At 45.6% G+C, this 15,933-nt stretch overlaps 1 protein-coding gene across 2 annotated transcripts in view; it reads left to right on the top strand.

Moving 5' to 3' along the window:
• Positions 1 to 15,933, top strand: part of GNB4 (G protein subunit beta 4) — a 708,510-nt gene that overhangs the window by 655,827 nt on the left and 36,750 nt on the right. For both annotated transcript variants that reach the window (XM_078665739.1, XM_078665738.1), the window contains one exon: positions 574 to 790. In XM_078665739.1, coding sequence (XP_078521865.1) covers positions 574 to 790 — 217 coding nt within the window. The remainder of the gene's footprint in view (positions 1 to 573; positions 791 to 15,933) is intronic.

Here is a 15,933-nt window from a genome sequence, read left to right as displayed (position 1 = left end):
CACTCCCTACAGCAACAAAGAAATCGCTAGTAGTAGCACCAGAGAAACCGTTCTAAGGATGTGTCCAGCATGTCACCAGCATTCAAGGGTTTAAGGAAGATGGTAAGATAGACACCAGCATCAAGCGAAGATATTGTGAAAGCTTAAAATGTACTTAAAAGGACTATTGAATGTAAGAAATGTGTGCCCGTCAATTCTTGGTGCTGCCCTTTTCATTACAAAGTCTTCTATCCATTTTCTTCTTTACCCCACTGGAGATGATGCCTGATTGTGCAGTGCAGGACATCATGCTTCCAACGTCTTCAGAATTACATATACAAGCAGGGGAAGTAGCTTTTCATTTAGATTATAAACAGTGTGGAGCTCAGGTACCTTTGTTATGAAATCATATTTTGCTTCTTTTGAAATCAATATCTTTTCTCAGGCTAATTAGTTTATTTTGGAAAACACCAGTGTTTTTGAAAGATTCCCTCTGAAATTCTCTGTATGTACATGGTGCTAAAGTACAACATCACAAAGATAATCATGTACAACATAACAAATATAATCATGTCAATCTTTATTCTTTTGTAGTTTTTCCCCAATGGACATGCATTTGCCACTGGATCTGATGATGCCACTTGTCGATTGTTTGACCTTCGTGCAGACCAAGAACTAATGATGTATTCTCATGACAATATCATCTGTGGAATCACTTCAGTAGCCTTCTCCAAAAGTGGACGTCTTTTGTTAGCTGGTTATGATGATTTCAACTGTAATGTCTGGGACACTTTAAAGGGTGAAAGAGCAGGTGCGTTTTGCCTCTGGGTCTTAGATTATCTGCTTCTGTGTTACAGATCTTATTTATTGATGCCAATATCTAAGTGCTAGGGCTATAAATGAAATTTGCCCACAGTAACCTTCTTTGTTTATTCTAAGATCTGTTATGTTTTCCGATTGATGTCACTTACAAATTTTGCTATTGACTATATAGTTCATTCATTTATTATAATATCAACTACCCTCCACGTTCCCCACCGTGGGATTGTCTGTGATACTCCTAAAATGTAGTAAATCTTATTGCATGTGAAAGATCCCAATTAAAAAAAAGTTTTTCGGTTGAGCCAAATCAACAGACAACTCGCTAAAGAAAAGGCACCATATACTGCCTTCTTCTTTTACCAGCTTGACTAACTACAAGTCAGTCAGAAAAGGTTTAATCAGCACGAATAGTCTGAGCCATAAAAGTGCAAATATTACTATAAATTATTATTAAAAATCTTAAATTTATCTTCTAAACCCAGAATTCACATGGTGCCAAAGCAGATAAAATAAAACTTAAAACATGATTAAAAAGAAATATGCATTAATACACCAAATCAAATAATAACCAATAGCTCAAAATTTCAATTCTACTGACACTATTTACATTTAACAGTGAATCACCCATAAACAAAACAAGGGATTAAAATTCACACTCTTAACCTTATTAGATTTTCAGGTTTCCGGAATCATTTAAGGATGCTCTAATGCGAATTACTCTAGAGAGAAATAGGGCAACCCTATAATATACTCTTGCGTCTCCTAATTCATGCAAAAATGTAAAACTGACCTAATGATAAATAATTCTTGTAAAACTATGGTTTAAGATGGGATTTCCAGAGGATCAGATAAAATGTACAAAAACTGTAATGTGCTGAGTGGACTGTTCTGATCGGTTATCACAGGGACATTTCCTAGTAATTGTACCCCAGCTCTCATCTTGTGGAAATTTAGTCAAATAATGGAAAATAAGAAGGTGGAAGCGAGTTAAGATACCTGTGCTGTACATTGTTAACTATCATATGGTACAGTTTACATCCTGACTGCTTATGCCATACTCTATACTGACCCACTGTAACCTTAGAAAGGTCTACTCGTTCCCTTTTTAGCAGACTCCCAACACATGCTCTCTATTTTATTTTTTTGAATACCTTAATCAATCCTCTGATTAATGGAATTAGATTTGTGGCCATCCCTTGTCTCCTTATATTTAGTTTCAGGCTCCAACTCAATTAACTATTGGTCCAAGTTCTTTGCCACCAAATTCTTTATAAAAACCAGCTGGATTAACACCAGCCCATTTAATCCTAACACTGTTCCGACCTACAGGGGCAATATTAATGATTTTCCCTGATTCTGGGGTCTTTGGGAGATTGAGATTCATATGTGGGATCACTGGGTTGTGGTCGCTAATACAGTTAGGCCCTACTCGTCGATCTAGATTGATTCCTTTATTGGAATCTGAAATGAGATTGTGGTCAATTTTATTACCAGAACCTCTCCCAGGGAATGTAGTTAAGTGGTGGTGGTCACTAGTACCTCCAAATTTGACTATCTTCAGATTTAATTTCAACGTCAAATTTTTGAGCGCTAAACCATATGAACTGTGTAGAAAGTGTACTACGGTGTTTCCCTCAAAATCATGGTTCCCCACACTTGTTTAGACATAATATGACATTCTGATATATTGAGGTTTCCTGCCCAAATTATGAAAGAATTCTGGTCAATATAAGTTTCCAAATCTATTTCAAGTGCATTAACCACTTCCATTTAATGAATCAAAGACACTGTTGTAAAATGTATAACTATAACGTCCAAATTGATGCGAGGCGTAAAAGAGACGAGCTGATAATAAGGGAGCAGTAGAAGGTTCTTCTTATTTCATGGGCTGGGCTTGTGGAAATAATGGTCACCAGACCCTCACCCCCCCCCCCTTCTTAGGCCTACAGCTCCTCAAAGTGGAGACAGAGGAATTAAAAGCTACAAAACCATCCTGCTCAATAAAGTTAGGTGACCAAGTTTCTATCAAGCATTCAGTGTGCACAGGTACCACATAAGTTTTCCAGTCCTCCCACTCCCTTTTGCAAGAAATGCTGGTAATCGTCCATATAGTATTTATTACCCCCCTTGGCTCCTTAAGCTCCTTTTCTACAGTGGGGCTATTAATATTAATATGACTACTGTTGTTTGGTGAATTGAAGCAGGGGAGAAAGGCCTTGATTGGAGAGCCAATCTTTAGAGTCCAAGTACGAGAGCGCAGAAAAGCTACATACATGTCAAATTGTACATTAGGTTGAATGCACACTTAAAAAAGTATAGTTTGCTATAAAGAAAAGCATGAAATGGTTCCTCAATTTAAAATCTAAACCCTTGGAGAACTGCACTACCTCATCATGCCTAGCAGAATGTCAATTTGTTTTTTGGATCATATGCAATATACCACCGTAGAATTTCCAGTAAAAAAAATCTGCAGCCCACAAACTCTGGACCTGGGATTACAATCTTGAGAAAATTTCTTCCACTTCTTCCCAGGCGGCGAAAGAGACAGTAGTTCGCGCGCTCATTCTCTCCCGCCTTGAATACGCTAATGCACTTTATGTGGGGATTCCTGCATACTCTCTTAACAAGCTTCAAGTGGTGCAAAATACGGCGGCACGGATCTTGGGAGAGATCTCTTTAAGAAGTAGCGTGCAAGACCATCTCCGCTCCCTTCATTGGCTTCCTATGGTGGCCCGGTTGAAATTTAAATCTATAACTATTGCCCATCGAGCCCTACATGGCCTTGGGCCATCTTACTTCCAGAAACGTTTCTCTTTTTATGTTCCGGGGAGACTGTTACGCTCCTGTGTTCTCCGCTTGGCAAAGGTTCCCCACTTTCGTCAGCACAGGCTGGGTGGCTGTTCTCTTGCTGTTTTGGCGGCCCATGCCTGGAACGCTTTGCCACTTGCGCTTCGTAATTTTGAAGATCCTGTGGTTTTTAAAAAATTGCTAAAAACTCATCTCGTTGTTTAGTTGGGTTGTGCTCTGTCCCCCGGTGCTCGCGGCCGGACACTCCTTGGAGTAGCTGTGTGCGTTAGAAAATTAATTAACATAACATAACAAGTGAGTACCATTTCCTCCCTTCATTATGGTGTTCCATCTAATATCCATAAAAGGTTAAAAAAATAAAGAAGAGTAGTATGCAAACCCAATGTTAAAATTGTGTTTCGAATTACAGAATGAACTCTTCAGGCAAATACGTTTCAAAGAGAATCCAGACCCACTACAATAGAGTCTAGCAAGTGCTTGACGCAGCAGGGAACAGAGTGGTAGTCCAATCTGCAAACCATCTGCGTATCGCCTACTCACAGAGGTTGCTGGCCAGGTGTGACCGTGCTCACTGGGACGAAATTGAGGAGCTCCTCCAACATCTACCTGATGAGCACAGGAAAAGGGGACAAGAACTTGTTGAGAAGGGCAAACTTATGCCTAACACCTCTATATGTTGTTCCCTAGACTCTGCTGACACAGCAACGCAAGGGATTGAGACTAGCATCCTGCTCACCCGTCGTGCTTGGCTTCGTATTTCAGGCTTCAAGCCAGAGGTACAACAAAACCTACTAGTCGATGAGGCCCTTGAGAACATTAAAAAAGACACAGTAATGGTGAAGTCAATAGGGTGTCTTAAACACCTACACCTCTGGGCTCCTTTCCCCGCTCCAGCTACTGTGGGGCATTCAAAACCACAACTTCTGAAGCCTCCACCTGTTACCAGCATAGCAAAGATCAGTACTCCTCCAACAGCTGTCATTACAAAGGCTCATACAGGGGCAGCAAAACCAAAGATAGAGGCAAAGGTGCTTCCCCATGTGGTGGAACACCCACCAACAAACATTGACTTCCCTCACCTTCCCCTGACCATATATCACCTGTCTGGTATCGTATACAAAATTATCTAACCACCTGGCAGTCAATAACATCAGATCAGTGAGTTTTGGACATTATCCAACATGGCTACTGCCTAAAGGTCAGCACAACGCCTCAAACATTCCACCTTGCACCCAAGGCTATCACTGGAATATCAAACACGGCTCAAAAATGAAGTTCAAGGTCTACTTCCCAAAGGATCTATAGCACCTGTCACACTACACTATTGAGGGTCAGGGGTATACCCTGTATAGTTGCTAATCCCCTAAAAGAATAGATTGTTACGGCCCATTTTAGATCTTAGGCCTCAAAATCACTACATCTAATCAGAGCACTATCATATGGTCACAATCCAGAACATGATCCCGCTTCTCCAACACTGCAACTTTCTCGCAGCCCTCGTTCTGAAGGATGCATTTTTCTCTTTCGAGTAAACCAGCATATCACAAATACCTACAGTTTGTGATAGGAGGAAAACACTTCCAATTCAAAGTTGTATCCTTTGGGGTCACTACTGCCCCTCTGGCATTCATCAAGTGCCTAGCAGTTGTAGAAGCACATCTGCGCAGACAAAACTTTCATGTCTTCCCTTATCTGGACGACTGGCTCATCAAGGCCACTATTCATTGTCTATCCGGCAATACACTTAAGCTACCATAGATCTACTTCATCAGTTGTGTTTCAGCTTCAATTTAGCAAATCTCACTTGGAACCTCAACAAATTCAGCCGTATCTGGGAGCTATCCTGAACACACAACTAGAATTAGATTATCCCAATACACCAAGCATTCAAAACGTTCAAACACTACTTTCTCAATTTCTACCCAATCAACAAGTCACAGTAAGAATAGTCGTGCAGCTCCTAGTCAAGATGGCTAACTGCATTGCCATAGTACCGCAGCACAACCACATATGCGCGTGTTGCAGGAAAGCCTTGCGCAACAGTGGTCTCAATCACAGTGTTTATTACAAGATCTAGTGTTGATAAACAGCCGCACTCATCACTCTCTGTAATGGCAGAGTACCAACAACTTATTAAAAGGGTGCCTTTTCTAGACCCTTTCCCCCACATCACTCTTTACAATGAACACATCCGTCACAGGCTGGGGTGCACACTTACAAGACCTCAACGTTCAGGGTAGTTGGTATTCTAAGCACCAATCTCTCCACGTCAACTACCCAGTGCTTCAAGCTGTTCACCTAACATTAAAAGCGTTTCTACCTCACCTGATCAGCAAGGTTGTCCTAGTGCGGAAGGACAACACAACAACCTTCTACTATCCTCAAAAACAGGGGTGGGAGGGACACACTGTCCACAGCTCCTATCTGAGACCATTTGGAGCTGTGCTCTACATCACAACATTTATCTGTAAGTGGAACACCTTCAGGGAACAGACAACGATTTTGCAGATCTCCTGAGGATGTGGCAACAAGTCCACAAATGGAAAATCCATCAACCTTGTACTAGCTGCAAAAACGGGGGATGGAAGGGACACAGCTGTCACGGCTATCTCAGGCCCTTTGGAGCTGGGATCTATATCACAACATTCATCCATGAGGGGAACTCCTTCTGGGAACAGACAACGATTTTGCAGACTTCCGCAGGATGCAACAACAAGTCCATGAATGGAAAATCCACCCTAAGTCCTCCTCCCCTGCTTCCACAAATTGAGGTTTTCTTACATAGTTCAGTTTGTAACCACAGACAATGCAAAATGCCCAAACTTTGCCTCTAGGTTCCCGCACCCAATATCTAAGGGCAATGCTCTATGGATGAATTGGTCAAGGATATTTGCCTATCCTTTTCCACCTCTCCCTCTCCTCCCATTTCTGGTTCAGAAACTCAGGCAAACTTGTCTCGCACTCATACTAGTAACTCCCACATAGGCGAGACAGCCCTGGTTTATATCACTGCCTTATCTCTCAGTGGTACCCTACCAGAGCCTCCCCAACAGGCTGGACATTATCACTCAGAACTATTGAGAAATCAGGCACCCAGATCCCAAGACTTTCAACCTAGCGATATGACACCTGAGGTCATAGAATTCATACCTCAATCTCCCACCTGAATGTATGACCAGACTCAAAGAAGTTAATAGACCCACCACAAAGGAATGCTATGCAACTAAATGGAAAAGGTTTGTTTATTACTGTCCAAACACATTAATCCATTTAATGTCACATAACAAAACATTATTACTTACCTACTGCTCTGTGTTCGCATTCAAATCTATTAGATTAAATCTTGCATAAGTAGCCGCCTATCTGCAAAATAGACAACACCTGTCACTTGATTCAAAGTACCTGTTATTAAAGCTTTCATAGAGGGGCTTAAGAGGGATTCCACCCCGGGTTTCACCTGCACCCTCCAGGTATTGAAACTTTATTCTCATAAAACTAATGGGTCCTTGTTCAAACCCCTACATAACTGCCCTCTTAAATTTTTCTTGACGTGTTAGTAGGCTCCAGGCATTATTCTTAGAAGAACCTTACTTCCAACTTCATAGGGACACGGTGGTCCTTCGCACCACCCCAAAAGGTAGTCTCCCACTTTCATCTAAACCAATCAATTGAGCTGCCATTTTTCTTTCCACAACCAGACTCTGTTGCAGAAAGGGCTCTTCATACATTAGATGTAATGTACTATGTTGACTAAAACACAAGGGAAAGCCAATATCCAAATCCAATATAGCTAGGTGGATAATTAAATACATTCAAATATGTTATGTTAATGCCAAAGAACTTAACCTACACCCCCTTAGAGTACACTCTACTCGCATAATATGATCTTCTATGGCTTCCCTGGGCAACATCCCACTAACTGACATATGCAAAGCAGCTGCATAGTCAACACTACACACCTCCACAAAGCAATTTTGTATGGATATTCTAGCACACCATATCAATGTATCAATCGGATTACCCTTCATACACGCATGTCACTGAACCAGAAGTCTAGCTAACTATGGTGGAACACCACACTATCACTGTTAATAGACTGGCGTATATTCACCTACCGAGGCAACAGTTGCAGAAGTCTGCCTTCTTTGCGACCGTTATAAGGAGAGCAGCAGAGATCTTGGACCTTACATGACCCACAGCTGAGCTCAAAATAATGGCCTCACAGGTCCTTCATTCTCAAGAGCCTCTCTTATCATTCAGTGAAGCCCTTACAGTACACTGCTGGTCTCCGGGGCACAACCAGGATCTTGCATCCCCCCAGACAAGAGGCAGATTGCGTAATGGCACAGGCCTGCTCTGGGAAACCTTCCTCCTTCAGCACTGAGCTCAGCCTCTCTTACCATTCAATGAAGCTCGTACAGGCACTCTTCTGGTCACTTGGCCACAACCAAGATCTTGGACCCTCCCCCTCAGTCAAGAGGCAGATTGCAAAGTGGGACAGGCCAGCTCTGGGAGGACTTTCTCCTTCAGCACCTAGCTCCAGAGAGCTTTGAGGTGCAGACCTCCACAAGTCGGTTTAACTCTAATGTGTTTCTGACTACCCTGCCAGACAGAGTTGAAAGACGCGGAGGCATTTGCTGCAACAATATTCTCCTCTGCTAGCCTTGCACTCAGGTCAGTGAACACCAGCTGCCTCCAGAGGAGATTCTGGCATGTGTTATTGGACATGGGGGCAGACATCTTGCCGACCGTCCCAGATGAATTCAGGCCCAATTTTCAACACCATATCCAGGAAGGCCAGGATATAGCGAAGTGCTCCATCTGCTAGGATTTGAATTTCACAGAATGTTTAGGTAGGCGTGGTACTTCGACGCTTTGCTTGAATTCACTTCACCTGGTTTTTGAGCGACATCCATCAGTGGAATCACCCCTGGAGAGCTTTAAAGAGAGCAAAGTGACAGCGTGCTCCCTATGAGTTGGCACTGCCCGCTCTGCAGTTTCCTCAGCAGTTTTGCCTGCTTTCGTGGCTCCGGAACAGGAATTTAACCCCTTCCATGCTCATGACGAGCTCAGCTCATCATGCAGTACACTACTTGTGTGCTCATGACGAGCTGAGCTCGTCATGAACAATGGGATTCAAAGAAGTTCAGCATCATGGAGGAATTGCTGTAGCATTGATAGTGTTAACAAGGACAGCGTCACACGGTGCCACAGCAGCCACAGGGCTCCTAAGCCTATGAGGCAGAGGTTAGAGATCCGGCCCACATTGTCCTGCCTCATAGGGAAAGCACACTAACCAAACCCTCACCTCTCCCCCTTGGCCGCTGCAAAACCGCTTTAATTTTTCGATGGTGCCTAGGAGGTCCTATTGCTTTTTATCTCCCAGCATGAAAGAGCGTCATATCCAACCGGTAGGTGCTCCACATTGTCCGTAATGATTATTCCCTTCTATTCCTGACCACTCTCCCCAAAATACCTTCTCTACTGCAGGGCGTATTGGAGGACCACTTGCCTGTACTCCAAGGAAAAGATCAAGAACTCGTGGCCAAGGGAAACATAGAGTGGGTGCTGGCATCAGAAATCGGGGTTGGTTGCTATCGGTGTTACTTTCTAGCGCCAAAGTGTAGGAAAGTGGCACGCTTTTATCTTCAAAACACATTTTATTTGTGCTGTCAGCCACATATGCCCCCTGGGCTTAGTTCACGCATATACAGGTCAGTGTACATATGTATGGCATGAATATCTACGTAATTACATATCAAAAACATAATATCATTCAACAAAACAACTAAATGTGCAATGTTACTGCTATGCTCCCTAGCTTTTACCCTCTCACACCCAAATGTCTCCATTACAATCAAATCATACAGTGGTGTACAAGCCGGCATCCCTATCTAAGTTCAGTCTCTACATGCAATGCCACAGGGTTCAGAGGCTGCGGTATTCTGCCCACATGACCAAATATTAAGCCGTTTCTGTGGGCATCCCTTTGCTTTGAATATTGGCAGCTCTGTGCCCATGCAAAAGTCCATGCTTTTTTCCATACACCCACCAGAAGGGGGGATGTAGCCTTACACAGTCTGGCTATATCTTGTTTCGCCGGGGTAAGGCCCAAGAACAGACGGTGACATTTATACCTGTCTCCCCCAATTTTGTCTGTGAAATGTACATTTTGGTGACATGGGTGGATTCCAGGCCAACCCCTCGTGAAGGCATGTCATGACCCCCCCCACCAAACTTTGTAAGTGCACCACATAACCAAATTGTATGGATAAAGATACCTTTGCTGTTGCCACATCGTAGGCATGCAGGGATGCTATCAGGCCAGCCCTCCAGATCCCATGTCTGGTAAAGTATATGCAGTGTAAATATTTGAACTGAATGAGCCGTAGACGAGAAGCAATAGCCTTGCTGCTTGAGGATTCCAGGGCCACAGCCCAGTCGTCGACCTAGATCTCCCTGCCAGGTCTCTGGCAGAGCATCTAGTGGGGTAGGGCTATTGGTAATGAGAGACTGGAATATCCTTGTGATGTTATGGTCTCCTAGATCTCCCATGAGCAGTGTACATAACAGTGGATTGAGCTCTGAAAGAGTCTTGTGGTTTTTAATGTAGGGGGACAGAGCGTGGCGAAATAGTAAATATTTATAAAACTGATTATGTGGCATAGAGAATTCCCATTGGAGTTCCTGGAAGGATTTAAGAGTCCGGCCGTGCATGACTACCCCCCATGTGGCTATGCCAATACTGTCCCATCCTCAGACCCCGGCTAGTGTGGCCATCTGAGGAAGAAGACCGTTATGCCACTTCAGGGTCTCTCGTGTCAGGTGACCCCAGCCCCCCATTCTACGCAGTGATTGTCTCCAGACCCAAAACACCACTCCTGTGACAGGCAGCAGGGCCCGAAGCCGTAGCCCACTATATAGATATGTGTGAAGAGATGTGTCCCCCATCACCCAGCGTTCCACTGCGTATGCTTGATTATCTCTGTCGCAGTTAAACCATTATTTAAGCACCTGAATGTGGTATGCTGCGGTGTATGACTGAATGTCTGCGGCTGCAATGCACCCACAATATGTAGACTGAAATTGGTTCGCAGGTCCACTCAGGCCGTGTCCCTGCCCCATAAGAATTGACCCAATGATGTGTTTATTTGCCGAAAGCAGGCAGCCCAGATTGGGTAAGGGTGATTCTGCAGTGCGTACAGAAGACGGGGCACCATCTTAAAGATGGCGGATCGTCCATATAGTGACATGGGCAAGTTTGACCTGGGTTTCACCTCTACCCTTACTTGTTCTGTCAATGGAGCAAGGTTATGTTCCGATGAGATGAAATGAAAGGCAGACAACAAGATGCCTAAATATCGGAGCCCCACTGTGGCTATGGTCAGATTGGTCCACCATGTGTGTAGGAGAGTAGGGTCTGCAATCCTATGATCACCCAGATTTTTGCTTTTTGCTTCACTGGTTTACGACTTTCCCTGGCTGTGGGCCTGCTAATCAGACCCACAGCCTAGCTGTTCTCTCTATTCCAAATTGTACCCAGGTACTGAATTGGCACTGAGCCCTCTCCAAGTCCCTGTACCCAGGGCTGAGGTGTACCCAGAAGTCTCCCAGGGGCTGAAGCATGTATTATGCCACCCCTGGACAGACTAACCAAACAGACACAACTGGCTGCTTGACAGCTGGGGGCAAGGTGGTGTACTCACCCTTTGCTTTAGGTATAGTATCCCTATATCTAAACCTAAATGGGCACACAGATCTCCTATCAGTCACTCCTATGGCAGGCCTTGACAATCCTGAAGGCAGAGTGCTTGGAATCGTGTGAGATAGTGCTCTGGCATGAGCTGAGCCTGTCTGCGGCTTTCGGGATCCATCCCTTAGCCGTTTCCATGATATCGCATACCATATACTCTTAAGTGCATTATAATCCTCGCGGTTATATGCCAACTCTGGTATCGCTTTATCAAAACATGTCGAGTAAGGTGTCATACGAATTGGAATACTAACCCCTCGCCAATTCTGGCGACGGGGTTAGCATTCCACCCTTCTAGAGGGACACGACATGATGGTAACCTGTAAACCCGGTTAAAGTCAGACATAGCCTCAGCTCCACAAAATGGATGCTGCCACCAAGACACAAGTCTGCCCTCCTGCTGCTGGGAGTCCTCCCAGAGCAGGAGGCAAGGACAAAGGGTTTCCTGTCAGGGGCGGTGCCAGCACCGTCCCAGACAGGATTTTGTGTATCCTAGGTAGGCAGGGCTTTAGAGGAAGGTGACTGCAAGTGGCACCCCGGTGCTCACTGTGCATAGGCCGGCTAGAACCAGTTCCAGGGGCACACCAGCCCCTGTCCTGGGGAAAGCCCGCCAAGGGAGAGGGGTGTAACCACCCCCCTCCTGGTCCCACCCATAGGGCAGGACTTAGTCGCGTGCCAGCCCCCTTTTTTAGGATAAAGGCAGGAGCTGGCCCCCTTCCAAACTAGATCATCTTTGAATCCTGAAACTACTTTCTGCAAGAAGGAACTCAAGACTCTTCTCAAGATTTCTCCCTTGTGACTAAGGAGTAGTCACCCTGCAGCAGCAGGCACCAACCAAGTATCGCGGTTTGTTGCCAGTCTCTCCTTCGGATCAAGACTGCTCCAGCACGACGAGAACCAGCTTCCCTGGCACCTCTGACCTCAACCTACATCATCAGCCCAGCTGTGATCCGTGGGTGTGACGAGACCTCGAGGGACCGGCCATCTTCAGAACTGCACGACGCTTGTCCAGCACGACTCCCGAGTGACCCTCGACTGAGTGCTTTGGGGTAAGAGAAGCCCCGACCCTGAGCAGCTCCAGCACCGAAGTCCAGCCCCCCTGCATCCACGAGATCTGCGTGGGGCCCTTCTGCTCTTTGCTGCTTACCGCGTTGTCCAGGTCACTTGCCCGTTGGATAGTGACCCCCTCACGACGCTCCACGACAACTAACACTGCTGGTCTGGTTGCCCCAGACTAGCCCGTGCTCCCCTCCAACAGAGGAGCACCCTGGACCCTCCTGGTCCACTCAAGACGCCATTTTAGGTCCACCGCGTGGGCCTTGCATTTGCCAAGACTTGTTGCCCAATCCTGGGTCCAGCGACGTCGACAGCAGAGACCTTCGTGGGACAGCTCGCACCTCCATCCTGGTCGCCGACAACGCCTCCTGGTCCGAGAGACTGCAGAGCCCAGCAGCGCCCACTCACCTGGTCGAGGTGACTTCGCCCGGTGCCACTCTGGTGCCCATCTAATCACTGGCTAGTGATTCAGAACTTGGTCCCCTCTGCTTTCAGGTCTTCCTCTTCACTGATCCAGGCTTGGATCTCCACGAACTCTCTTCACTGATCGCCTGCCAGCAACTTCTTTCTTCAGGCTCCTGGTTCATCAACGAAGAAACCCGACGACATTTGAACCCTATGCAGCCGCAGCCCCTGGGCTAGGTAAACCGAGTACTCCGGTGCTCCAGCGTAGACCAACTCTCTAAGTGTCCAGAACCACTTTCGTTTTTGACCTACCTAGTCTGGTTCGCCCGAAAACACTAACTTTGCATTTACTAGGATCCATAGACTTTGTTCTGCATTACGCGTGAGAGTTCCCACTCTGCACACGACGTCCCTAGGTCTCCTGCTAGTAATCTAAAGGTTCAGTAGTCCAGTCCTAGCGATCCCAAAGCCTATGAGAGTAGTACTTACCTGCTAGTAATTTCGCATTCCACTTGTATAGTATATGGTTTTTCGTGCCCCTAGGGCATTTGTGTAAATTGTGCGACTTAAAGTATTTTCTTAAGAGTTTTGTTGTGTGCTTAGCTCCCTGACTCATAAAGCGTTCAGGGTAGTCTTGTTATAAATAAATATCTGTTTATTTTCATAACAACTTGTGTGGTGTCCTTTCACTTGGTGTTCAAGGGGTAATGTGATGGTAAAACAGCTGGCTTAACACGCCCTCTAGAGTCTTAGCCTTAGACTGCTCGTATCCATGCTACTAGGATAGCTGGTCTATAAGGTTGACTTACAACCAATCATCAATAAGGGTTGTTTGGACTGATACAAAGTGCTCACTAGAATAGTGAACATTATATATCAGGCCAACTTCTCACAATGTGCCAATGTCACGTACCCCCCACAGCGGCCACTCGATAGACTTGCTGGCATTCATATATATAAACTGGACAACTCTCCAAATACCTGCAAGATACAAAGTAGCCTAGGGCCTGTTCTATGCGAGTCGTGAGGAAAAATAAGACCTCATCAGCGAGTGCGATGTGCTGAAAGACCGACTGGGTAGGTGACGACCAAGGAGAGAATCCACGGCCCATCTCCCCTATAGCTAAACCAGGTAGCTCCATCGGGCATCAGACAAAATAGTTCAGTCTCAATACATTGAGACGGGAGAGAAGAAGAGAGATAGAAGAAGGATGCGGGAGGAGACGACAGGAGAGACGAAAGGAAGTGCACCAATGTGGTTCAACAATATAACAGAAAAAGAACAACAGTTACACATTACATCAAACAATCAGCAATACATTAGGAGAGGAGAGAGAAAAGTAGTGGGGGGTAGTGGAGGTGAGAAAGTGAGGATAAGGGAAGAGACAACCGTAGAGACGAAAGGAAGTCTGTCTAAAGACCGACTAAGTAGGTGACGACCAAGGAGGGAATCCACAGCCCATCTCCCCTATAGCTAAACCAGGTAGCTCCATCGGGCATCAGACAAAATAGTTCGGTCTCAAGTGTCGAGGGAAGAGGTTCACAGAAAAACAGGGTGGGGACAAAGGGCAGGGGCAGGTGAGGGTAGAGGACAGAAGCTGGAAAGAGTAGGAGCGGAGAAGTGAAAGGGTTGGGGGAAGGGAGAGGGGAGAGGGGGAAGATAAGGTCAGGAGAGACGCGGGAGCGTTTGCCTGAAGTCCGGCTGGGTAGGTGATAGTCAAAGGAGGGAGTCCAAAGTCAATCTCCCCAATAGCTCGTGAGATAGCACCACAGGGCATCATACAAAAGTAGCTAGGTCTCAGCTGTCTAGGGAAGTAAGCAGGGAAAAGGACCAGGTGGGTGACCTTTCTGCCATGGTTGCGTTGTTTGGGTGGCGAGTACCGCGTTGGAAAGGAAATCGGGGGGAAGACCGAGCCCGCCACTCACACTGAAACGGTGAGATCTGTATATAGCAGACTTACGTATGATAGGAATCTGGGGCCAATATTAAGGTGTCGCAAAAGCGTAAACAAATAAGCTGACAGAGTCGAAGGCCTTATCTATGTCAGCTAGTAATAGGGCGGCCCAGGCGATCTACAGCCGCTATAACATTGTGAGCATGGCAAATATTATGGCAGATAGTGCGACAGGGTATGAAGCCAGCCTGGTTTGAGTGTACTAAATCTGTTATGTGGAGCATGGGTCGGTTGGTCAGGGCTGTGGCGAGTAATTTGGCTTCTGTATTCAATAGGAAAATTGGGTGGCATGAGGAGTGACAAACTGGTGGTTTACCCGGTTTGAGGAAGACAACTACTTCTGCATGTCTCCTGTCTGAAGGAAGCCTCTTCTGTAGTAGGGGATCTCTGTGTATAGTCATAATCTAGTGAATAGTCCTGCCCATGTGCGTGGACCCCGGCAATCAAAAATAATCTCTTAAGTTGTCAGAAAATTGCAGAACTGCAAAGACACTTAAGAGAGAATTTAAAGACCGATAATCCAGCCTATATCCACAAGCTACACTGTCCAGTACTTCTACTAGAAATTCCACCTAAAAAACACACAATTAGCACAGCCTGCCCAGTTTCTTCCATAGAGAAACTTGCCTCTACCAGAAAACAAACCTCTGGAATGATAGAGAGGAAGGCATGGACAGACAAGCCCCATAGGCTTCCATTATGTGGCTTAAATAGGATACTGTGCCTTTAAGAGAACTTTCCAGAACTTCTCCCAGTATCCCAGAATGCACAGCAGGTCCCTCTTACTTCCAGTTCTTTTTTCCGGCTCCTGCTAACAGGACCCTGGTGCATTGAGCTCTCCCTTTTTCAAGGGTTTATTGGAATTTTGTGCACTTTTTGCTTTAAAAGTGTTTTCAGTTTGTGTACTTGGTGTTTCCCTTCACTCCTGTGTATTTATTCAGGCTTTTTAGGGCTCTAAAACGCCTGCTCTCTTCGACAAGTGCCCAGCATGTGGAAGGAAGAAGGCCAAGACTGATCCACACGACGTCTGCATACTCTGTCTCCCTGAAGCACATGTCCCTGAAGAATGTGATATCTGTCAGACCTTTTCAACAAGGAGGGACAGGCTGAAGATTAGGCTTCAAGGCCTAGAGGAGAGACGGCTGCAGGCCTCAG

Source organism: Lissotriton helveticus, chromosome 11 (genome assembly GCF_964261635.1).
Source record: "Lissotriton helveticus chromosome 11, aLisHel1.1, whole genome shotgun sequence".
In the NCBI taxonomy this organism is placed as follows: Eukaryota; Metazoa; Chordata; class Amphibia; order Caudata; family Salamandridae; genus Lissotriton; species Lissotriton helveticus.
This window is presented reverse-complemented; position numbering and strand designations above follow the sequence as displayed.